Source organism: Triturus cristatus, chromosome 4_2 (assembly GCF_964204655.1).
Source record: "Triturus cristatus chromosome 4_2, aTriCri1.1, whole genome shotgun sequence".
Lineage (NCBI taxonomy): Eukaryota > Metazoa > Chordata > Amphibia > Caudata > Salamandridae > Triturus > Triturus cristatus.
Window position 1 is genome coordinate 918,564,672 of NC_140586.1, and position 22,640 is coordinate 918,587,311.

The 22,640-nt window shown below is 48.9% G+C and overlaps 1 protein-coding gene across 3 annotated transcripts in view; it reads right to left on the reverse strand.

Annotated features, from left to right (window-relative positions):
• Positions 1-4,299: 4,299 nt before the first annotated feature.
• CDC20 (cell division cycle 20) overlaps positions 4,300-22,640 on the reverse strand; it is a 53,782-nt gene continuing 35,441 nt past the window's right edge. For all 3 annotated transcript variants that reach the window (XM_085602973.1, XM_085602974.1, XM_085602975.1), the window contains exons 7-11: positions 16,758-16,852; positions 15,654-15,885; positions 15,347-15,472; positions 6,199-6,316; positions 4,300-4,650 (exon numbers count right to left, since the gene is read on the reverse strand). In XM_085602973.1, coding sequence (XP_085459099.1) covers positions 4,472-4,650; positions 6,199-6,316; positions 15,347-15,472; positions 15,654-15,885; positions 16,758-16,852 — 750 coding nt within the window. In that variant the 3' untranslated portion in view covers positions 4,300-4,471. The remainder of the gene's footprint in view (positions 4,651-6,198; positions 6,317-15,346; positions 15,473-15,653; positions 15,886-16,757; positions 16,853-22,640) is intronic.

Here is a 22,640-nt window from a genome sequence, read left to right on the forward strand (position 1 = left end):
AAGACCTTGCAGAAGCATGCTCCCACTCTGAGGTGGTATCCAAACCACTTGCTTCCTCTATTCCTGCAAACCCATCCGAAGAAGAGTCGACCTCACCTTCTTCCATCTCTGCCCGATATCTTCCTTCAACACCCTTTGGGCCTCCCGCCTCGACCGGATCCGGGGAGCCGGCGTAGTCGTCGTACGCGGCGTCGGTGGAGCCAAAGGCACCGGAGTCGGAGACGCCATAGGTGGAGTCGGCGGCGCCGGAGTCGGCCTCGAAGAAGGCTCCGAAGACTGACGGTCCATCCGAGGTCGAGTCGGATCCCCAGCCAGCGCCGGAAACTGCCAAGAAGGCGCCATCGGCATAAAGGGGGCCTGAGCGTAATGCTGCGGCACCCCTAGCGTAAAAGCCATCAGACCCACGGGACCAGTTGGTGCTCCGGATGGGAAGGACGCCCTATCAAAAATACCATACATGGCATTCAGAAATCCTGAGGGATCCGTACCTGGAGCCAGGAATTGTGGATAAGGGACCGTCCCTGTATCCCCTTGTGGAGTCACCGGCGTCAGCTCCGCAGAATCATCCACCGGAGCCGCAGAGTCATCCGGCACCGGAACAGCCTCCTCCTGATCTTGCTCATCCAAAGGAACATCAGACTCCACTTGACCCGGAGTCGAAGTCTTGGACGGAGCCGGTGATGGCGTCTGGGAACGAGCTGGAGCCCGCTTCGGCGAGGGAGACTTCGGAGACTTAGCAGGAGAAGGAGACAAGTCCTTGCTCCGACGTCGACGGGGCGAAGCTGACCTCGACCTCCTGGACTTCGAGGAGCGACGCCGAGAAGAAGGTTTCCTCTTCTTGTGGTGTTTCTTCGACGACCTCTAAGTCGACGACTCCCGCCTGGACTTCTCCTTTTTTCTCCCTCTTCTCACCGATTTTCTTCATGAAGAGCTTGGTCTTCCTCTCCTTCAGCGCTTTAGGATTCATGCTCCTACAGCACCCGCATTCTTCCATGTCATGATCGGAAAAGACACCATAAGCAGTCCTGATGCGGATCCGTCATGGACATCAGGCCTCCGCATTCCCTACAGGGCTTAAAGCCCGACTTCCTCGTCGAAGACATACTGAATTTAACACAGTAACACCGCTAAACTACAAAGTAGCTAGAGAGCACTGGAAAAAAAAACGTTGCTAGTCGACGGCGCGGAAAAAAGGGAACTGACGTCATCACGCCGACGTGGGCTTCTTATGGCTCCGATGACGTCGTACGGAGTCGCGTGCGGAGCCGATGCATTGTGACGTCGCCCACGTCGACGTGGAGTGCTGGGAAAGAGAAGTTCCGTGGAATTCTGGCGCTGGGGATATTCACAAGGTGAGGAATCCACTGGCAGATGTATCCATCAGAAAGTGGATTACAGACATTTTCGTTTTTCACTATTGTAAGGCTACCTGTTCTCCATAGGCCAGAATGGGCTGCTGGAATTATTACATTAGATAATCCTAACAGACTCAAAATATGGTAGAAACTCAAGTTTAGTATGCCTGAACTCAGAATAATAAAATACATCTTTTAGTAAAGTTTATTTTGATATCCTGTGTTTGCAAATACCACTTTTAGGAAGTTAGTATTTGCTTGCCTAACCATTTCAGCCCGCCTCTGCTAGGATGTGTATCTGCTGTCTGGTTTCTGTGAGTGACAGGGCTGGGGAATTCCAGGAGACAGGCTAAGCAGCCAGGTGGGGAATAGTAAGATTACATCCAGATGGGTGGGAGAAGTACACCTGCGCTCTGAATAGGGCTGTGCCTTTCCACCACAATGCTGGCTCCACTCCCTGGGGAGCGTCTAATGTCTCTGCCCTGCACACTGAAAGGAGAAGCCAGAGTCCGGTAAACAAAGTACTTCAGAACTGGGCTGAACTGGGCAAAGGCCCCCTGGCCTGCAAGAACAAAAGAATTGCACTATAAATATTGGGGCCCTGCTCCCAAGAAATCAGATCCTGCTTGAACGAACAAGAACTTCTGCCCGATGAGAAGGAACTGGAGAAGCTGCAAGGAGGAGTACTGTCCCTGACCTGGGGGACTGGCCTGCAGTGGTTGCCTTGCTGCGAGAGGAGAGGAAAAGACTAAAGGAACTTTTATCAACTTGTGCTTTCAACAATCTCCAAGGGCTTGTGGGTGAGCTTGCCCCCCTGAACGGAGTCCCAGGAATATTTGACTCCTACTGCCTCAGACAGCCGCTGGACATTGCCAAGATTTGCACTGCCGTTGGAGCCGCGATCAGAGCGCAACTTGTATCCCCCTGTCCGCTTTAAAGTCTGTGCCCGGCTGCTCCGCACCATGTGACTCTGCTCCAAATTCGACCCGTAGCTCGCACCGTCCAAGAGGGGCCGCCTGCACCCCGCTTCACCCCCCCCCCCTTCGAGCCGCACTGACACGTCGCACTCCTGCCGCTGGACTCCGAGCGCCCTGCAAGGCTGAGTACATCCTGTACGCTCGCAGCGTACCGGCTACCTTGTGCCGTGCTGCTTCGCATCGATCAGGCATCCCCGCTCTGAGGCACGACCCGCATCCCGCCTCGCACAGTGAACGCCGGAAAACCAGCATCGTCCGCCTCGTTCCTCGGGGCCCCCACTCTACGCCTCACAAAGACGCCTACAGCCAGCCGGGGTCCGCACCACAGAGCCGCCAACGTCCCTGGTTTGCCTTCACTCCTGCCAGCGCCTCGTCTGCGTCGGACGCATTAAAAGGTACTGTACGATTCGCACCGAGACTGTGTGCGCACCGGACCGGAGAGTCCGCAACGTTTAGTTGACTCCTTGTATATGATCTTCCCCAAAAGAGCCGCAGTGTCAGCGCGAAGCGCATGGAACATAAAGACACGCATTTTAAAGAACTCTTAAGCCCTAAACAGTATTGTGGCCTATCTGTACGTTATTGGGTCTTGTGCTAAGCCTTTATATAAAGAAATACTTATTTTTATACAAACCCTGGTGTGGTGTCCATGTGTGGTGTTGTCACCGAGTTGCTGTATGTATTTACCAATGCTTAACCTATAACGCCTCTGAAAAGAAGTCTTGTCTGCTCGCGCCAAGCTACCTAGAGGGTGAGCAGGGGTTATTTTAAGAGGGTAATCCCCTTATCCTGACTAGAAGAGAGGGTCCCTGCTTGTCACAAGTACTTACCTGTGCCAACCAGAGACCACCAATTCTAACAGTTGTTCAATCTGAGATGATGTATAGTCGCCATGATCTGGCATGAATGATAGAACAAAGTGGACCGATCTGTAGTGATGCGCATGCTTATCCCATATCTGAGGGCCTACGTGACTTGTAAAGAAACAGTCGGATTGTATAGATATTTGGGACAGGCAGTGAATGGACGATTAAAGCCCTCCAAATTGTCAAGTATTGTAAGCCCTCATAGTAGATATGCATTATATGAATATAACAGGTGAAAGTTAATTTGTTGCAGACTGCTGCGCATTATGCGGTTAGCATTGTGGGCCATAACAGTGATGTATGGAAGTATATAAATATGTAATGCCACAAAACCATGGGTCAGCCCTTTTTTGCTTATCCCCAATGCTTGATGGGAGTTAGACTTTGGCAGCTTGTACTGAGAAAGCAGTGCCTCCTATGTATTTGTGGTAATGTCGTGTAAATGGCGCAAGCTTGGAATGCAGTGTTCGGTTTGGATTGTTAGAATTTAACTTGTAGCTATAGCCAACGTTTTCCTCTGAAGGTTCTGTAGAGGATGCAGAGTGCCTTGAACACGGTCCGTCTAGCTATAGGTAGCCAGTGCAGCGACTGAAGGGCTGTGTCATGTGTTCTTGCTTTGGTCACACTTCTGACTTACTGCAAACAGATGCATCTTCACCCAGCACCTCTTGGAGTAGGAGCAGGAGGCAAGTATGCAGAAAGTTCAGGCTCCTCTAGGGAGATGCCTGCATCCATGGTGCTCTGGTATTCTTCCTGGTGTCAAGGAAAGGCCATTGCTTAGCGAAAGGGAGAACATAGTAGAATGCTGGAGGTGTAAGATGGTCTTAATCTACCAGGACCTTGTGCTCACAACTTGGGTAACAGACTAGGCCTTACATCTATAGATTGGAAAGAACACTCTGCAAATGCCTGAAAGGTTAGACCTGAATGAAATGCCATTTTCCCTCCCCTCAGCTTAGCCTCAAGGTAAACCTACTTCATCGCTCAAGTCTCCTATGCAAGCACTGGACATTACACTTTAGTGGAAAAAGTCAGCAAAAGGAGAAACTTAAAGCTCATCCTATAAGCAACTAGCTACCAATGATGCACCATGACAAAATATTATAATTCAATATGCAAACATCTTTATTAAAGTTAACTACAAATAAAATAACTGTACAATTCTTTGTTAGGCCTTCACAGTTAAGCATGTCCTTCTCATGATTGTTGCCAAGAGTGCCTCATGGGAAATTCTCCTGCTCCTGATTGTAGCGCGACAAAAGCAGATGGGAGTTCACCGAATGCTTTGATGGATAATGCTGTTTTTGTTGCTGCCAACTTTCTCTTTTTCCTTCTTCTTGACTGGATCCATTTCAAAACATCTCCAGAGCCTCAGGGTTTCATCAGCAGCAGCAGAGGCGACCGTGCATCCATCTGGACTCATGGCCAAGTTCAGAATTCGAGCAGTGTGACCTACAATGATAAAATGAGTGGTGTACAACAGGCCTTGCAACAAACATTAGACATAAACTAAATTTTCTTTTGCTAGAACATACATATACACAAAACTTTTAGTGAACACATTTTTCTGTTGCTGTAGTGTGGTGGTACACCAATGTTTACAAGTCATTCAGCCCTTAAAGTTAATTCAGTAGAGAGCGAATAATGTTGGCTAAATAGAGCAGAACTCCTGTCTACTAAGCCTGGACGGAGTTCTGTGATACTCCGCGAAGTGACGCTAAAACTCCGCCACGCTCTGCGAGCAGCAGAGTATGGCATGTAGCAGTGCTCGCACTGGTTTTTAGCACAGAGCTTGTCCAACACAAAAATCAGCACAAACAGCACTACATGCAGCACAAGAGGGTGCTGCTTCATTCTGCCGCTCGAGTAGATGTTCTACTCTAGTAGCAGCATCCTAAGTGGGAGCAGTAGATTTCTCAACGTGAGCGGTCACAACCTAGCGCGAGCGGTTAAGACCTGCTGCGACCACCAGCACTGAGAATTCTCACCAGGAGGAGGTCCAGCGCATGATTTTTCCTCACGAGCACTTGCCAACGCCTGCCAACTGGACGTTGGTGAGCCGCTTGAGGAGAAGAAAAAAATTATCAAATGAGGGGGGGCGCGAAATTCAGAGCTCAGCACCACAGGTGGACACAAAATTATACCGTATGTCTAACTGAAGTGTGGTTAAACTAATAGGGGCCTAATTATCAAGGCATATTTACAGGAGTAGAATTACTTGTGTAAATCCACTCTCCCCCCCCCCCCACTTAACGTCTCCCTTGCCCCCTCCTCCGACTTATGGGGTTGAGACATTTGTGCAAATATACTACTAGTAGCTATTTAAAAAGTATGAGGAGGTATCCGACAATGGAGTAGTTTACATCTATGGTAAACTATAGGGAAAATGTTTATTATACTTAGAATATATTTTAAAATATAATTTGAATATATTAAATTTATAAGTATTGAAAACAATTACAAAATTCAACCTAAGCAATTTTGTATTTGCCGTACATTAGTGTAAATAGTTTTGTTTAATTAATGCTCCCTATGGGATCATTTTAGGTCTCGCTCCAATAATTTGTAATGGGAGTGTTGCAATGCCCGAGTAGCAGTGTATGGTGCTGAACTTACTGCAAGGCTGAGGTGGAGTGCATTTACTAGTTTTGGGATCTTTATGGTTATAGGAACATTAGAAGTATAGTTTGTGAGTAGCAACTGACTAAGACTGCACACATTAGACAGTGTACACAAGTGTTGCAGAGTTTCAATCCCTTCGGATCACAAAACATCAGAAGTTGAGCTATTCGTGATCTGAAATCAAACCATGCGTGTCAAGAGAAACATTTAAGTTTGCTGTGTTCCTGTGTGGCATTAGACAATTAAACACTTCCTGTGGGGGTTGAACGTTCAAGAAGCTCCTACTGTAGATGGTTGCTACAGAAACACTAAAACATTCCAACCCCTGCATATACCCATCATGCAAACAACCTCCCCCCCAGTCAGACACGGCCGTACCTTTAAGTTCTGATACTTTCACCAGAGAGGGGTATTTCCAAATCACAAGCTGGTTCTGTGCAAAGCCATGGCCAGAAATGAGTTCTTTGTAGTTGGTGGACCACAAGATGGAACAGACCTGAGGGAGAAAGAGCGCCGGTCAGAAACCTCAAACGAGAGAACAGATGCCAGCAACATGTACCAGACCACTGAAACCAGACATTCAAGTAAAACATACATACACTGCATTCGCCACCATCTGGCACAGTATCATGCACACCACTGAACAGCCCATACTGAACCTTTGACCCTCCAATGACCTGTACATAAGCCTTCTGCTTTTACTAGGTCAGCTCAAAAAGCAGTTTCTAGCACAAGAACCAGACTAAAATGTAATGTGGTGCAATAGGACCCTACTCCCAACACATTACACTGGTTTGGAGAGCTCATTCAAGTAGAACCGTATAAGGCTACCTTAATTTAGCAGCAGTATGGCCCTTTCTGAATGTTACAGCACCACAGAAACAGTGACTATGCAGGCCCAAACAACTAGTTCATTTGAGACATCAGGCACTGCAGACCCCCCTCCCTTATCTGCCAAAAAGTGCTTCGACCAAAAAAGTCACTCTTGCTACCTGTCCCCTCTCCAATGGGTTCCTTAGGAAAAGGAGACTCCACTGACTGCGCAGAATGAGGCCCTGCGACATCCTTGTAAAGAACACAGGATTAAGAACATTCAGGGATATCATTGGAAGCCTGCTTGGAGGTGCGAAGCAAATAGCTGCAACTGTTGCCAGAGTAGTTTCCATAAACTCCACTTCCTGTCAGCTGATAACCACTCCTGCGAGGTGTTTCAGAGCAATCTGGTGCGGATGCATGGACAGAAGTCTTGAACAAGGTGAAGGCGTTGGGCTCTGCAATATGGAGCTTTCCATAGTAATGAAGGGCTGTTGAAGAGGCAAGTGCTGATTATAAATGCAAGGGTGCAGATAGTTTGCCCATTCATTGGGCTATGGAGAACTGAAGTGCCTTAACTGGCTTGGCTCTCTTGACCGCAGCTTGATAGCAGCTCATGTTGATCAACCCCCAATGACCGAAGCTACCACAACTTAATCATTGATTAGAACTGTAGTACTTGAGCCATCAGCAACAGATTTTCAATGTAGCCTTAACATGAGTGGAATTTCAGGTCTCACTAGACAGCAAAGGCTGGTGGGCGCTGGCAAGAACTTCGTGGTTTAGAGTCTGTCCCCGGTTTCCGTTGGTCTGTCACTTGATTGCTTCCTATTTGATGGCAGTCTTTCCTCTTGTGTCTGTCCATCCTCCGAGCTGCTACCATCCTTCTGACTTGCTGACTTCTTTACTTCCACGGCTCACATTTCATGAAGCCCTCCATGGAGTGCATGGGTTTTCCACCATTCCATTGTGTGCTCCACACACCCACCTCCATGTTGCTTTGTACCTAGTGTTCGTATTGTGTGCTTCCTCTTACATTATATTTAAGACCTTGTGCACTTCTGCCTACCACCACCCCTGTTGCTCTCTCAGCCGCTCCTATGCTGGTTTATTTTCATTTTGTCCCCCAAACCACCTCCATCCGATGCGCTCCTGAACCAGGCCTTTGAGGGACACTCAGATTGCTGCCAGCTCCGTGCTTTTGCACCAGATTGGGGAAATCTTAATTTCCCCAATACATTTTAGAATGATAAAAAATCTGGCCCCCATGTCTTCTCGTGCATGCATGGTGATGAATCACTATGTGTGCGCCTACATGCACAGCTAGGTCATGCCTTCTCCTTTGGCGGATGCTGCACAGAATCAGACCACACTGGAAAAGCAAATATGCCCAAAAGGTGAGATCCATGCTAGTTTACATCATGTGGTCGATTGAGACAGGATGGGCACCTTTCACATTCCTCTCGTTAACCAAGGTCACGCCGCCATTTAAGTGCTCTGTCTAGGAAGAAGAGGCTGAAAGCAGACCTGCCCAATGGAGATACTGCAAAGTAAGATCCTGCTTTATGTTTGGAATCCACTCAAACACGGAGATACGAGACATTCTTCATAGTAAGCAAACATTGACCTCAAGCCTTACAGCTCTTGAAAAGCATTGCCTTCTAGGCCAGGTATTTGTTTTACACATCACTGCCTTTAGCAGTGCAGAGCAGTCTATGCTTATTCGGGGAATCTTGATTATTTAGAAATAAACTGTGCTGGCTGCAAGTCAACTTGTCTCAGGGAAAAAACTTATTATATGAGGTTATCTTCCATAAAACTCCTTCAAGATGAATTTATAAACTGGTTATCTTTGTTGGAGGTAGAGTGGAGAGGGTGTTTAAGGCTCCTACACCTCATCGGCTGAGGGACTGTCAGACAGGTCATGCGAAGGATAGTGCAACAAGGGATTCATAGGGACACATGTACAAAAAAGTAGGAACGGAGTTCCTAACTGAGATTCTTATTGAATCGCAATTAGGAAATTGCAATTCCTAATGTAATGTGAGCAAACTCATGAATATATTAGAATAGTGATTCCTAGTGGGTTGCAAATCGCTTTATAATGGAGGTAGGTCGCAGTTTGAGACCCATTAGGAATGCTGGCCATCACAGGCATGGTGGCTTCCTTTTGTAACTTAGAAAACTGAAATGTACCTTGAGAAGGAAGTAGTACGTACAAATATTGGTTTACTTTTTCAAAGATGAAGGGGACACCTTCCCAATTGTGAATGGATACCACTACCTATCAGTGGTCAGTAAAAATAATGTTTGATTGTCGCAAATCATCAATACTGAAGTGCTAACCCAAATTGTGATTCGTAACAAGTAACTGAAGTGCTACAAGTAACTGAAGTGCTATGTAGCATTTGTAAAGTAATAAAGCTTTGAGGTCGCACCAGGGCAGATTCTGTGAATCGCTCCGATTGAGACCACAAAACAGTTTTGTACATATGGCCCCTAGGGAGGATTTATTAGAAGGAAGGAGTAGTTTCTTTTCTGTAACTCCAGTTCTGTAGTAGGGGTATCTCTGTTATAGTCATAATATAGTGAATAGTCCCGCCCATGTGCGTGGACCCCGGAGCAATAAAAAATAATCTCTAAAGGTGACAAATCATGCAGACCTGCAGACACCTTTAAGAGAGAATTTAAAGACAGATAATGCAGCCTATACCCACAGGCTACACTGTCCAGTACTTCAACTAGAATTCCACTAACATCCACAAACAGCACTGCCTGTCCAGCTTTTCTCCATAGGAAAAACCCTGCCTCTACCAGCAAAAGCCTCTGGAATGATAGAGAGGAAGGAGTGGACAGACAAGCCCCATAGGCTGCCATTATGTGGCTTAGAACAGGATACTGTGCCTTTAAGAAAACTTTCCAGATTTCCAGAACTTTCCCCAGTATCCCACAATGCCCAGCAGGTCCCATTTACTTTCAGTTCTTTTTGAAGGCGTAGCACGCCAGACCTGTAGCATTCTACATATGAATAATTATCTCTCCACCGGGGAGGAGGGCGGGCGCTTATGACTATAACAGAGATACCCCTACTACAGAACTGGAGTTACAGAAAAGAAACTACTCCTTCTGTAGTAGGGGATCTCTGTGTATAGTCATAATCTAGTGAATAGAATGGCAAGCCCATCCCAACACAACAACCGCGGTGGAGAACAACAAGACAAACCCACTACTGTGCGAACAAATTTCGCAGTGAAGCCTGCCCAACCTGAGCATCTGCCCTGGCATCCGAGTCCAGACAGTAATGCGCAGCAAAGGTATGGACCGACTTCCAAGTGGCCGCCTTGCAGATTTCCGCAATAGGAACATTACGCAGCAAAGCCGTCGTGGCAGCTTTGCCCCTGGTGGAATGAGCCTTAGGTTTACCCCCTAAGGTCTTATTAGCCTTTTGATAACACAATTGTATGCAGGACACAATCCACCGAGAAATGGACTGCTTAGAGGTCGCAAGACCAGTCCTGACTGATCCATAATTAACAAACAATTGGTCAGACCTACGAATATCCTTGGTCTTATCCAGATAAAATTTCAACACCCTCCGAACATCCAGGGAATGGAGAGACCTTTCCGCTGGCGAAGAGGGATTCTGAAAGAACGTAGATAAAGTTATGGTCTGGTTGACATGAAAGTCAGAGATAACCTTAGGAAGAAATTTAGGGTGAGTACGCATCACAACCTTAGCAGCATGAAATACAGTATAAGGTTCTTGACAACATAATGCCTGAAGTTCACTCACCCTGCGGGCCGATGTAATGGCCACTAGGAACGGTGCTGCAATGAAGCCTTGTGAATGGGTTCAAAAGGCTCCTTCATCAGTCTGGACAGCACCACATTCAAGTCCCAGGAAGGCGAGGGAAGTCTGACGGGAGGAAACACTTTCTTCAAGCCTTCCAAAAAAATCCTTGACCACAGGGATCTGAAAGAAGGAAGTCTGAAGGGCATTTCCTGTAAGCAGTCAAAGCAGCCAGATGAACCTTAATGGAATGGAAATTAAGGCCAGACTGCGCCAGATGTAAAAGATACGGAAGGATGACATCTTCCTTACATGTCGTCGGATCAAAGTTCTTGGACTTACACCAGATACAGAACCTCTTCCACTTGTAAGCATAGGATGTCCTAGTGGAAGGTCGTTTAGACTCCTTCAGTATGTCCATACAATCGTCTGGTAGATTCAGATGGCCATATTGCACTATTTCAGGAGCCATGCCGCCAAACTCAAAGACGAGAGGTTGGGGTGCACCATCCGCCCCCGAACTTCGTGAGAAGGTCCGGCCTGCACGGCAACCGCACGTGAGGAAGGAGAGACCGGTGAAGTAGGTCCGTGAACCACCACTGCCTGGGCCACTCCGGGGCAATCAGGATCATCCGCGCCCTGGACTGGGACAGCTTGATGAGCACTGCCGGAATCAGGGGAATGGGTGGAAAAGTGTACAGAAAGCTGTTCGACTAATCGATCCATAGCGCATTCCCCAGCGTCCCCCGCTGGTAGTACCTGGATGCGAAGTCTCGGCATTTGCTGTTTTTGGCGGTGGCGAACAGATCTAAGTCTGGAGTCCCCCACCTTGCGAAGACTTCTAGTACTTAGTCGTTTATGACCCATTCGTGGTTTTCCTGAATCAGCCTGCTCAAGGCGTCCGCCTGAGCATTCTGCACCCCTGGCAGATGCGTGGCCGTAATCGTCAGTCCTCGGGCCAGCAGCCAGTGCCAGATCGCCTGCGCCTCCTGCGACAGTGCGCAATCTCGACCCCCCCCTGCTTGTTGAGGTAATACATCATGGTTGTATTGTCCGTCTGTATCAGCAGCGAGTTGGTCTGGAAGGACGGAAGGAAGGCCTTCAGTGCCAGGAAGACAGATCTGAGTTCCAGGAAATTGATGTGGTACGTTGATTCCAAAGGAGACCACTTTCCTTGAATCTGCAAGTCCCCGGAATGCGCTCCTCAGCCCTGGAGAGAAGCATCTGTCACGACACTCGTCGTGGGAAATGTCCTTGTGGAAGGGAACCCCCTTAAGGAGGTTTTCCGCCGAACACCACCACTTCAGAGAAGAGCATGCAGCGACAGTCGTATCTTGTCGTCCCAAGAGCCTGTCCTCTGATCCCACTGATCCTCCAAGCACTCCTGCAGTGGTCTCATGTGTAGCCGTGCGTGAGGCGTGAGGCAGATACAGGAGGCCATCGATCCCAGTAGAGAAGACACCTTCCTCACGGTCGTCGATGGAGCAGTACTGAGGTCCTGAGCCTTCCGAAGGAGTGATAACCGTCTCTCCTCCAAAGGAGACACGCTTGCTGACTGCGTATCGATTGAGGCTCCCAGGTACTGTATGCACTGGACCGGAGTCTGGACCGACTTGGACATGTTGATGTGTAACCCCAGCTTGTGAAAGAGAGCGCACGTCCATCGGAAGTGATCTTGCGCTTCCGAGAAGGATGAAGCCTTGATCAGCCAATCGTCCAGATACGGGTAGACAAACACCTTGTTCCTTCGCAGATGTGCCGCCACCACCGCCATGCACTTTGAGAAGGTCCTGGGCGCAGACTTTAGCCCGAATGGCAGTACTGTGTATTGATAGTGATTGGCGCCGACTTGGAATCGCAGGAACTTCCTGTGCTTCCGTGCTATGGGCACATGGAAGCACGCATCCTGTAGATCTATGGCACAGAGCCAGTCTCCCCGTAGCAGCTGAGGGTAAATCTGGTGCAACGATAGCATGCGAAACTTCTCTCTGCGAATCCATTTGTTTGCCTGTCGCAAATCCAGAATGGGCCTGAACTCGTTCTTGTCCTTCTTGCGAACGAGGAAGAACCGAGAGTACAGACCTCTTCCCCTTTGAGACAGAGGTACCTCTTCTACCGCCTTTTTTCTCAACAAGAAGTCTGCCTCCGCCTGGAGCTCTCTCAGCTGGAACTGAGAGCTGACCGGCGGAATCGCTGGAGGCGGGCTGATAACCGAAGACTGTATCCATTGCAAACAATATTCAGCACCCACTTGTCCTGAGTAATTTTTCTCCACTCTGCCGGAAAAAGTTAAATGCTTCCCCCCACTGGAGTGGGTAACGGTTGAGGGGGAAGTAAACGCTCAGGGCCGAGACCCGGCCGGGCCCTTGGTAGTGGTAGTCGCCTGCTGGCCTCCTCTACCCCTCTGGCGTTTCTGGAAAGGCTTCCGGAACTGCTGCTGTTGGTGCTGCTTCTGTCCCGAACCCTGCCCACGCCCTCTGCCCGAAGACCCGAACAGGCGCTTCTTCTCGGCCTTCTCCAACCCGACGGCCGTCAGGGTTTCCGCCTCCGCTTTCATGCGGGCCATCTCATCATCCGCATGTTTTCCGAACAGGGTTTCCCCCGAGAAGGGCAGGTTGGCCACTCTGTGCTGCGCCTCTGGTTTGAGGGACGTCAGGCGCAGCCACGAATGCCGCCTCTGGTGGACGCCATGACAGTAGGCGTGGGCGGCCAACAAGGAGACATCCGCCGCCGCGCCGATCACCTGATTAGAAACCAGCATGCCTTCGCGCACTGTTTCCAAGAAGTCCTCCTTCCTGTCCCGCAGCAGCAGGTCCGCATACTGCTGCAGGGACTCCCACAGGGCCCGGTCGTAACGGCCCAACAAAGCCCCTGCACTCGCCGCCTTCATGGCGGTGGCGGTCCCACACACCTTCCTGCCCGCAGAATACAGCCAGCGGCTTTCTTTATCAGGCGGGACCGTCGATGAAGGGGCGGTCGCATGTTTTCTCGCCGCCGTCACGATGACCGAATCCGGCTTCGGGCTCACCCTCAAAAAGGTAGGGTCCGACTCTGGGGCCCTATACTTTTTCATGAGCCTGGAGGGGGCGGCCTTCATTGCTGCGGGAGTGAGGAACAGCTCCAACGCGGGTTCCACCAGTCCTGGCACAAGACAGATGTTTCTTATGAAGTGTCTCGAATATCACTGACGTCGTGGGTGTTGGAACAGTCACCGTGATACCCAACTTCACTGCCCCTCTCAACAGCACCTCTTGGAAAGAGACCAAATCGTCCACCGGAGACACCCTAGTCCCCGGCGAGTTCGACAGCTTCGGGGAAAAGTCTCTGGTCGAGGATCGCGTGTGCGACCTGTGCCTCCTACGGCGTCGTCCTGAGTCCGACGATGACCGTCCATGGCTCCGTGATCTTCTCCTCCTGAGAGAGCGGGAGCGCAACCTCTTCGGCTTCGGTCTGCCCGCCGGTCTAGCCGGTCCCGGCGACCGCGGGCGTCGCGGCTTCGGAGTCCCCTGTGGCGGAGTCGGGTACCTCGGAAGGGAGTCGGAGGTGGTGACGTAGGCATCCGAGGAGGCGTATACACCACAGAGTACACCGATCCCGATGACTCTTCCTTGACGGCGACCTGCGCCTCGACGGCGACCTGCGCCTAGACTGCGACCTGCGCCTAGACTGCGACCTGCGCCTAGACTGCGACCTGCGCCTAGACTGCGAGCGGCGATCTCCCCTCGACGGCGAGCGCCGACGCCGAATGCTGGACGGCGCCGTCGCCGAAGATGCCGATGTAGACGGCGGCCTGTTCAGGTCCCTCGACGTCGACGCCGCTTCTCCTCAGAGCCCTGGGGAGACGGTGAACAGATGGTAGTCATCCTCCTCGATGCCGCCGACGGGGAGTGGGGACGCTTACTGGTCTTCCTGCCCCTGGGGAGCCCCCCAGAGGCCTCAGTATGGGCCAAATCAGCCCCTCCAGACCCACCTGGTGCCTTCAGCCTTCTCTCCTCCAGGACTTGAAGCCTGATCTTCATTCTGTCCCTCAGGGTCCTGGCTGAGAACGAGTGGCAGATATCACAGTCTTCAGGCACGTGGGACTGGGGAAGGCAACCTATACACACACCTCGTGTGGATCTGTTTTAGCCTTTTTTCTACCACATTCCGGGCACTTGTCGAACAAGCCAGGCATGTTGACAGTACCAGCCACTAAACACTTGAAAGTGACAAAAATTGACAAAAACTACAATGAACCCTTGAAAAGGGGAGAGCTCAATGCTCCAGGGTCCTGCTAGCAGGAGCCGGAAAAAAGAACTGAAAGTAAATGGGACCTGCTGGGCATTCTGGGATACTGGGGAAAGTTCTGGAAATCTGGAAAGTTTTCTTAAAGGCACAGTATCCTGTTCTAAGCCACATAATGGCAGCCTATGGGGCTTGTCTGTCCACTCCTTCCTCTCTATCATTCCAGAGGCTTTTGCTGGTAGAGGCAGGGTTTTTTCCTATGTGGAGAAAAGCTGGACAGGCAGTGCTGTTTGTGGATGTTGGTGGAATTCTAGTTGAAGTACTGGACAGTGTAGCCTGTGGGTATAGGCTGCATTATCTGTCTTTAAATTAAATTCTCTTAAAGGTGTATGCAGGCCTGCATGATTTGTCACCTTTAGAGATTATTTTTTATTGCATCGGGGTCAACGCAAATGGGCGGGACTATTCACTAGATTATGACTATACACAGAGATCCCCTACTACAGAACACTTTTGCAGATACTCAGAAACCAAGCACTCTTCATACATACAAACACAACACCTTAGAATAAAGCTCGACTGCATGCTAACAGGTCAGTCACACGTCTAGACGCCGGACATGTCCATAGCATTAAGTGTGTGAAATGCTCAAGGTGAGGAGGATAAGCCATATTATCCTCCCTGTTTCATAAGTCTCACCTGGGACTGGGTATCCACGGAGGACAAACATGTGCCTGAGCTCACATTCCAGACACGGATATGCCGGTCACTGGTGCCCCCTCCAGACGCCAACACATTGGACTGCCAAGGACACCAAGACACTGCCTAGAATAGGAATGGACAGTCAGTGGGACATTCAATGGCAAACAAGAAATAACTATCAGGTATTCATCCAAAAGGAATATTAACCCCACTCTAACACCAACAAATGTAGCAGCAAAAACTCCTACTAAGGAAGCTCAAGATGCAAGGAGCACAACAATGAAAGAAAAGTATAAGAACTCACTTTAACAGCTCCTTGGTGCTGCGTGAAGGAATGCAGCGGAGCGAACTCTCCTCCATCCCCCTGGACACAAGGCCAAACATTCACCACATTGTCGTTCGCCCCGCTGGCTAGGTAGCGCCCATCAGGAGACCATTTCAGCCCGCACACCTCCTGGGAGTGACCAGCGAGGGTGGCCACATGATGCTGAGGGACTCTTACGTCGTGGTGATGTATATGTCCAGTCCGTGAGCCACTGAAAAGGGAGCAAGTGTCAGAAGAGCAAGTGTGAGAAGAGATTCACTACAATGAGGAGCAAAACACTTCACATGCACCAACGTCTAAGAAAGGGCTCTCTGACCTTTTCAGTAGTAAAAGCTACTGGTGTTCAATAAAAAGCATGAGATATTATAGTGCCATAATCACCAGAAATTATATTAGTGGCCACCTATGCAAGATTACCAGCCGGCATTACCTCGAGCAGGTTTACCAGCAGTAATGTAAAAAAGGCTTTGTCAATTTTAACTGCCTTTACAAAGGTAATACATAACCGTCACATCTGCAATGCCCCCTGCACCAAGGTAATACTACGGTAATCAATCGCCCAATGCTGCCGATTATTTCAGTTTTATATATTTATTGGATATTTATGGGCTCTTGGAAATACACACATCTTGAACAGTACCTTTTCAGTTTGTTTATGTATTTATTCAACCAAGCAAAAGTTTCTAATAATGGCTACACACAGGAGAGCTACTCGCAGGTAACTGGAGAGCTACCTGTAGCTCACGAGCTACTCCGAGAAGCCTGGTCTAGGATTTTGGCATGAATTAGCACTTTGATTTCAAGAAGCAGTTAAGTAGGGTACCGCGTCACTACCACCCTCTCAACAAAACCTTGCTCATAAAAGAACCTTTATTTTCACAGCAGAAATCACTTCAGGTAGCCCCCATGGTGAAGATAGGGCCGTTTTGGCATTCCTACTAAAGCCTGGATATCCCTCTAGTAACACTGCAACGTTAAACTATGGCCCCTTGGCACTACTACCTTGTGCCACAGCTGGGGAGAAATAATCGAGGAAGAAAGCCTAAAGTGAACCCTCTTCAGCAGATGCAGTTTGATACTCACCTGGATAAGATGTGATTGTTCCAGCTCAGCGCCGCCACCCGTGCAGAGTGGCTGGTCATGTTGCGCAAGCGCTTCTGTTGCTGCACATCCCAGAGCTAGAAGAAAGTACAGGCATGAAACAAGCAGCAAGTGTAAGACTTAGGCAACGTCGCTTCGAGTGCATGCACCTTTTAGAAAGGGGTCTACTTATCAACTCCTGTACAGACAGTATTGGAAAGACCATCTCACTGCAGCAAACAGCTCTACAAGACTTCAGCATAAGGTACAAAAAGTAAGAAGTGTTGCTTAGTTGTAACCCTGGTTCAGAGTGCACATACACATTAGAAAGACCATTTACAGCCAACTCATTACCTAAACTTTGGCCAATCAGAAGAAAGTAAACCTAAGAGCCATGTTCTTTGTTGAGCTTGTGCACCTAGAGTCTGTTAGCCTGTCAATGTTGCCAGTGGTAATTTTGCATGAAATCTTTTTGCTGCATTTAACACGGTCAAAGAGAACATCTTCAAGCCAGAGAATAATTTTCAGCAAAAAAACACCAGAGGAACTTGCAGTGTCTGCATCCATTTAGATGGTTTGAGTCACATCATCCATATCCTTGTCAAAGACACTGGCCATCAAATGTCACGTCTGGCAAATTTCTGCACTGGCCTGAATGAAGCACTTTTCAATCACCCCTTCTCACCACCTTCCCAACAATTGCCTTGCCCACCTGTTTAAATCCACTTTTATATGAATCCATTGCAGCATCAAGGAGGTGTGAAATGGCATTCTTTTAGTATACGTTCACGGGAAAACCGTCTCCTTGTGACAATTGTCAATTAGCAGTAACATGGCATGCCATCGTTTGTAATCCTAGCAGGACAACTGCTGACACATCAGCACTTTTGATGACCTGTCAGTCAGCACATAATCTCCTGCTCAAGAAAGCCCATTTTCTGCTGTCTTTGGTGCAGTTTGACTCCTGAATGTCCTTTGTCCAGCTGGTTCAAGCACCATGCTGGTGAATGGAGGAGCTATTTATATTTATCAGTTTTTGAATGGCTTGCTGAAACTCACTTTAAAAACTGCTGAGATGCACTTCTCTCATTCAGAACATTCTTCTAGTAGAACTTTTACGAAATGGCGGATGCTTACACAAAAAAAAAAAAAAAAAAAAAAGAATTTGCAAAACTTCATTTTGAGGAGTATTGAACTTGCGGATATCATTGGGAAGAGAATCTTGGCTCAGATACAGGATGTCCTATACCAAAAAATCATCTCTCTTTGGATCCTTTGAACACCCAGGGTGGAACGTCATCCTAGCCCCCTCCTCGATAACTACAGCCATCCATATATGAATTGGCATCCTCATCAAATCTCAGTTCTACTGAACTGATGCTAAGTATCTGCCTTCATCATTTTCATCCCCACCCTTGACCTGAGGCAGTGTTGCATCATCAGGCTCCCCAAGGTATAGATCCCAGTGGAGTGAGAGAATACAACACAGGTACAGAAGGCGGCAGAAGAGGAATACAATCAATATGTGGAACAGTCAAGGGAAGGACTGGAAACAGAAGATAGTAACAAGTTGAACCTGCGGGGGGCACAGAGTTGGAAGAGTCTGAATCTGAGGGACTGGGATGTATGCAGCCCATCGCCTCTTGAGGCAACAACGGTGGCTTAGGTCTGCAACAGCTGTAAGCCTCCATCATAATCAGGACTCCAAAACGACATTAAATAATTAAGTCTCTGGATTTGAAGTTTGGCTCCATAGAGCTGGTTTTGTCCTTTAAAGAAAACCTGTGTGTCCGAAGGAGGCTGCACTTTTCAGACTTTTGTCCTTCATCCCAAGAGGATGAATATTGTGAAATCCTCTGAAAGATGCGATAATAGACATACTAGTAGTAAATGGCGAGGACAGTCACTGCTGCGGGAGAAGTGGAGTGCCGACATGACAAACAACTGACGAAGATGGACTGTGCTAAGGTAGATGAGGCTGTTGAAGCAACTGATGGCAAACGACAAACTTGCCAGTGACTAAAACAGCCAGACTAGTCAATGAGGCAACTGACCAGTTGGTTGGTCTAGATGCTGCATCTTCAAAACCACATCTGTTTTAACTTGAACAGATTTAATATCTCACTTTGATGTGGTAGGATATAACCAGTGTTAAACCCCCTGGCCTCTGAACTGATAAAGAGGATGTATTCGGTGCATGCTCTTGCTAGAATGACAGTAAAGGAGTGGGATTTAGTAAAAAAAAACACACAAAAAAAAAAACAAACATCCGTTTTGAATTCATTTCAGATTGCATCAATCAATGTGTATTTGATAGAGGAAAATGAAAAAAAAAATGGGAAGAATTTCTGAAAGTCTGTAAGTGGAGTAGAGCTCCTGAGAGTTCAAGACTAGCCAGAGTACAGGTCTTATGAGGTAGGCAAGTTGCCGGATTTCCTGTCCAGTTTTACATGAAGCATCATATACCCTAGGTTCCAGTGAAGCAGGTTTATCGACCGCCTGAAAAAAGATGAAATCCAGGGAGGAATACATCAAATGAACAGGCCAACTAGGGGAGAAAAAAAAAAAGCAGGAGTTGATATAGGGCTGAACATTCTAGGACACCTTTGCCTCCACCAAGTATTCTGTCTGGCTAAGAAGAATCCAAGACAGGGGTCTACCAATGGGTCAACTGCATCTGAGTAGCCAACACCAAAAAACCCGAGCAGACTCCAAGAAGTGGATGGTCTTGACAGCTGTGCCTGCTGGAAGATTGTTACATTGCAGAACGTACATGTGCCACCTAGCATAGTTGGAGAATGCATTAGGCCAAAAAGCCGCAGCTGCTTTCATCACAATCCAGGATAGAGCCTGAAGAACAAGTTACTTACCTTCGGAAACGCTTTTTCTGGTGGATACAGTATCTGCCTGTGGATTCCTCACCTTGTGAATATCCCCTGTGCCAGCATTCCACGGACCTTTTTTCCCAGCACTCCACGGCGACGTGGGCGACGTCACAATGCATCGGCTCGCGACTCCGTACGACGTCACCGGAGCCATACGAAGCCCACGTCGGCGTGATGACGTCAGTTCCACCCATTTTTGTCCGAGCCTTCGAGGCGAACAGGTGAACCAACGACAACTCCAAGTATACACAGTATACCAACACATATACATAGCATACAAAGAAAAGGAATGCTAAACAAACAAGCATTTCCTACAAATGTACAAGAAAGTATCAAAACATTCCAACAAGACCTCTTTCATGGTATACAAAGGTGGACAACGGGGAGGCGGGTGGGTCAGTGAGGAATCCACAGGCAGATACTGTATCCACCAGAAAAAGCGTTACCGAAGGTAAGTAACTTGTTCTTCTGATGGATACATCTGCCAGTGGATTCCTCACCTTGTGAATAGATTCCCACAGCAGTCCCCACTCCCGGAGGAGGGTGTCCACCTTCCTATACCAGAAAGTCTTGCAACACAGAGGGCGCGAATTGGCCCTCCCTCCTCCTCTGAGTCCAAGCAATAATGCTTTGCGAAAGTATGGAGAGGCCCATGTCGCGGCTTTACAAATATCTGCCACAGGAACACCCCGGGCCAAAGCAGATGTAGACGACTTCGCTCTAGTTGAATGAACTCTAATGCCCTCAGGAGGAGTCTTACCAGCCAGGGCGTAGCAGATCTTGATAACAAGGATGATCCATCTCGATAGCGTGCGCTTATGCACCGCTTTACCCTTCGAATGACCAACGTAGCAAATGAAGAGTTGATCATAAAGACAAAAGTCTTTAGTCCAGTCCAGATAAAAACTCACAGCCCTATTCGGGTCCAGGCGATGGAGTCTTTCCTCCTCTTTGGAAGGATGTGGAGGAGGATAAAAAAAAAAAAACCAGAGAGAGTAACAAACTGCCCCAAATGGAACGGAGTAACAACTTTTGGCAGGAAACCAGCCCTGGTCCTAAGAACCATCCTTTCAGCATGTAATGTGAGAAGGGGGTTTAGAACTAAGCTTGGAGCTCACTCACTCCTTGCCGAGGTTATGGCTACAAGAAAAACCACCTTAAAGAACAGCCTCAACGGACAGCTATGTAGAGGCTCAAATGGGGACCCCATCAGAAAGGTTAAAACAAGATTAAGGTCCCACTGAGGCATTACAAAAGGAGTGGGAGGAAACCTGTTTGTAAGGCCCTTAATAAGCCTCAGAACAACCGGAGATTTAAATAGCGACGGTTGATCAGGAAGGCATAGAAAAGCCGATAAGGCCGAAAGATAGCCCTTGACCGTAGCCACAGCACAGCCCTGCTGAGCCAAGGAAAGGGCAAACTGGAGCACCTCCGAAAGATGTGCTTTTAAAAAGGGTCAATGGATCTCTCGACACCATTTTACAAACTTGGACCACCGGTAGGAGTAAATGGACTTGGTGGAGAGTCGCCTGGGCGATAAAATAACATTCACCACATCTGGCGGGAGAGAGAAGGAACTCCAGTTGCCCCGTTCAATCTCCAGGCATGAAGGTGTAAGCTCTGGAGGTGGGGGTGTAGAACCTGCCCCTCCGACTGCGAGAGGAGATCTGCCCTTAGAGGGAGACGAAGCGGAGGGCACGAGGAGAGGTGGAGAAGATCTGTATACCACACCCTTCTTGGCCAATCCGGGGCGACCAATACAACTTGGGCCCGGTCTTGGCGAACCTTCCTCAGAAACCGAGAAATCAAGGGTATGGGAGGAAACGCGTAAAGGAGTTGTGAGCCCCAACTCAACTGAAACGCATCCCCTAACACCCCCTGCATCGGATACTGGAGACTGCAAAACGACAGGCAGTGCTCGTTCTCGCAAGTGGCGAACAGGTCCACCCAAGGGGTTCCCCACGCCCGAAAAACGTGACGAACCACCTCCGGATGGCGCCTCCACTCGTGGTCGGCGGAGAACTGTCGACTGAGACTGTCCGGACGCACATTCAGCACCCCGGCCAGATGATTTGCCACCAGACAAATCTGATGGTCCTGAGCCCAGGACCAGAGACGCAGAGCCTCTCTGCAGAGACAACGCGACCCCACTCCTCCCTGCTTGTTGACATACCACATCGCGGTAGTGTTGTCCGTCAGGACTTGAACAGACGGACCGCGAAGGGAAGGGAGGAAGGCCTTGAGTGCCAAACGAATCGCCCGCAATTCCAGAAGGTTGATGTGAAGCAACCTCTCCTCTGGAGACCAAAGACCCTTGATCTCCAGATCCCCCAGATGAGCACCCCACCCTAGGGTGGATGTATCCGTAATCACTGTGGCCACCGATGGAGGAAGATGGAAGGGCTTTCCTTGGGACAGATTGCCCTCCACGCTCCACCAAGATAGATCCGCTGCAGCTTCTCCAGAGATCCTGATCGACTCGAGATCTCCATTGTGCTGATACCACTGCCTGCGGAGGCACCACTGGAGCGCCCTCATGTGCCAGCGTGCATGGTTGACCAACAGTATGCAGGAGGTGAACAGACCGAGCAGGTGAAGGACCTTCAGAACCGGAACAACCGCTCCATTGTGGAATAAAGGGACCATTTCCTGAATGTCGAGAATCCTTTGAGGAGGAGGGAATGCCCGACACACAGTAGTGTCCAGTACCGCCCCTATGAACAGGCTGCGTTGAGGGCACCAGGTGAGATTTGGGCACCTTGATCGAGAAGCCCAAGTCGTATAACAGCTGAGATGTTACCCGCAGATGACGCTGCACCATCTCTGGGGACTCTGCCTTCAGAAGCCAGTCGTCCAGGTAGGGGAAAACCAGAATCAGACCTCCTGAGATGAGCAGCTACCACTGCCATCACCTTTGTGAAGACTCGAGGTGCGGTAGTAAGACCAAACGGGAGGACCGCAAACTGGTAGTGTTGCGACCCAACCGGAAAACTGAGATACT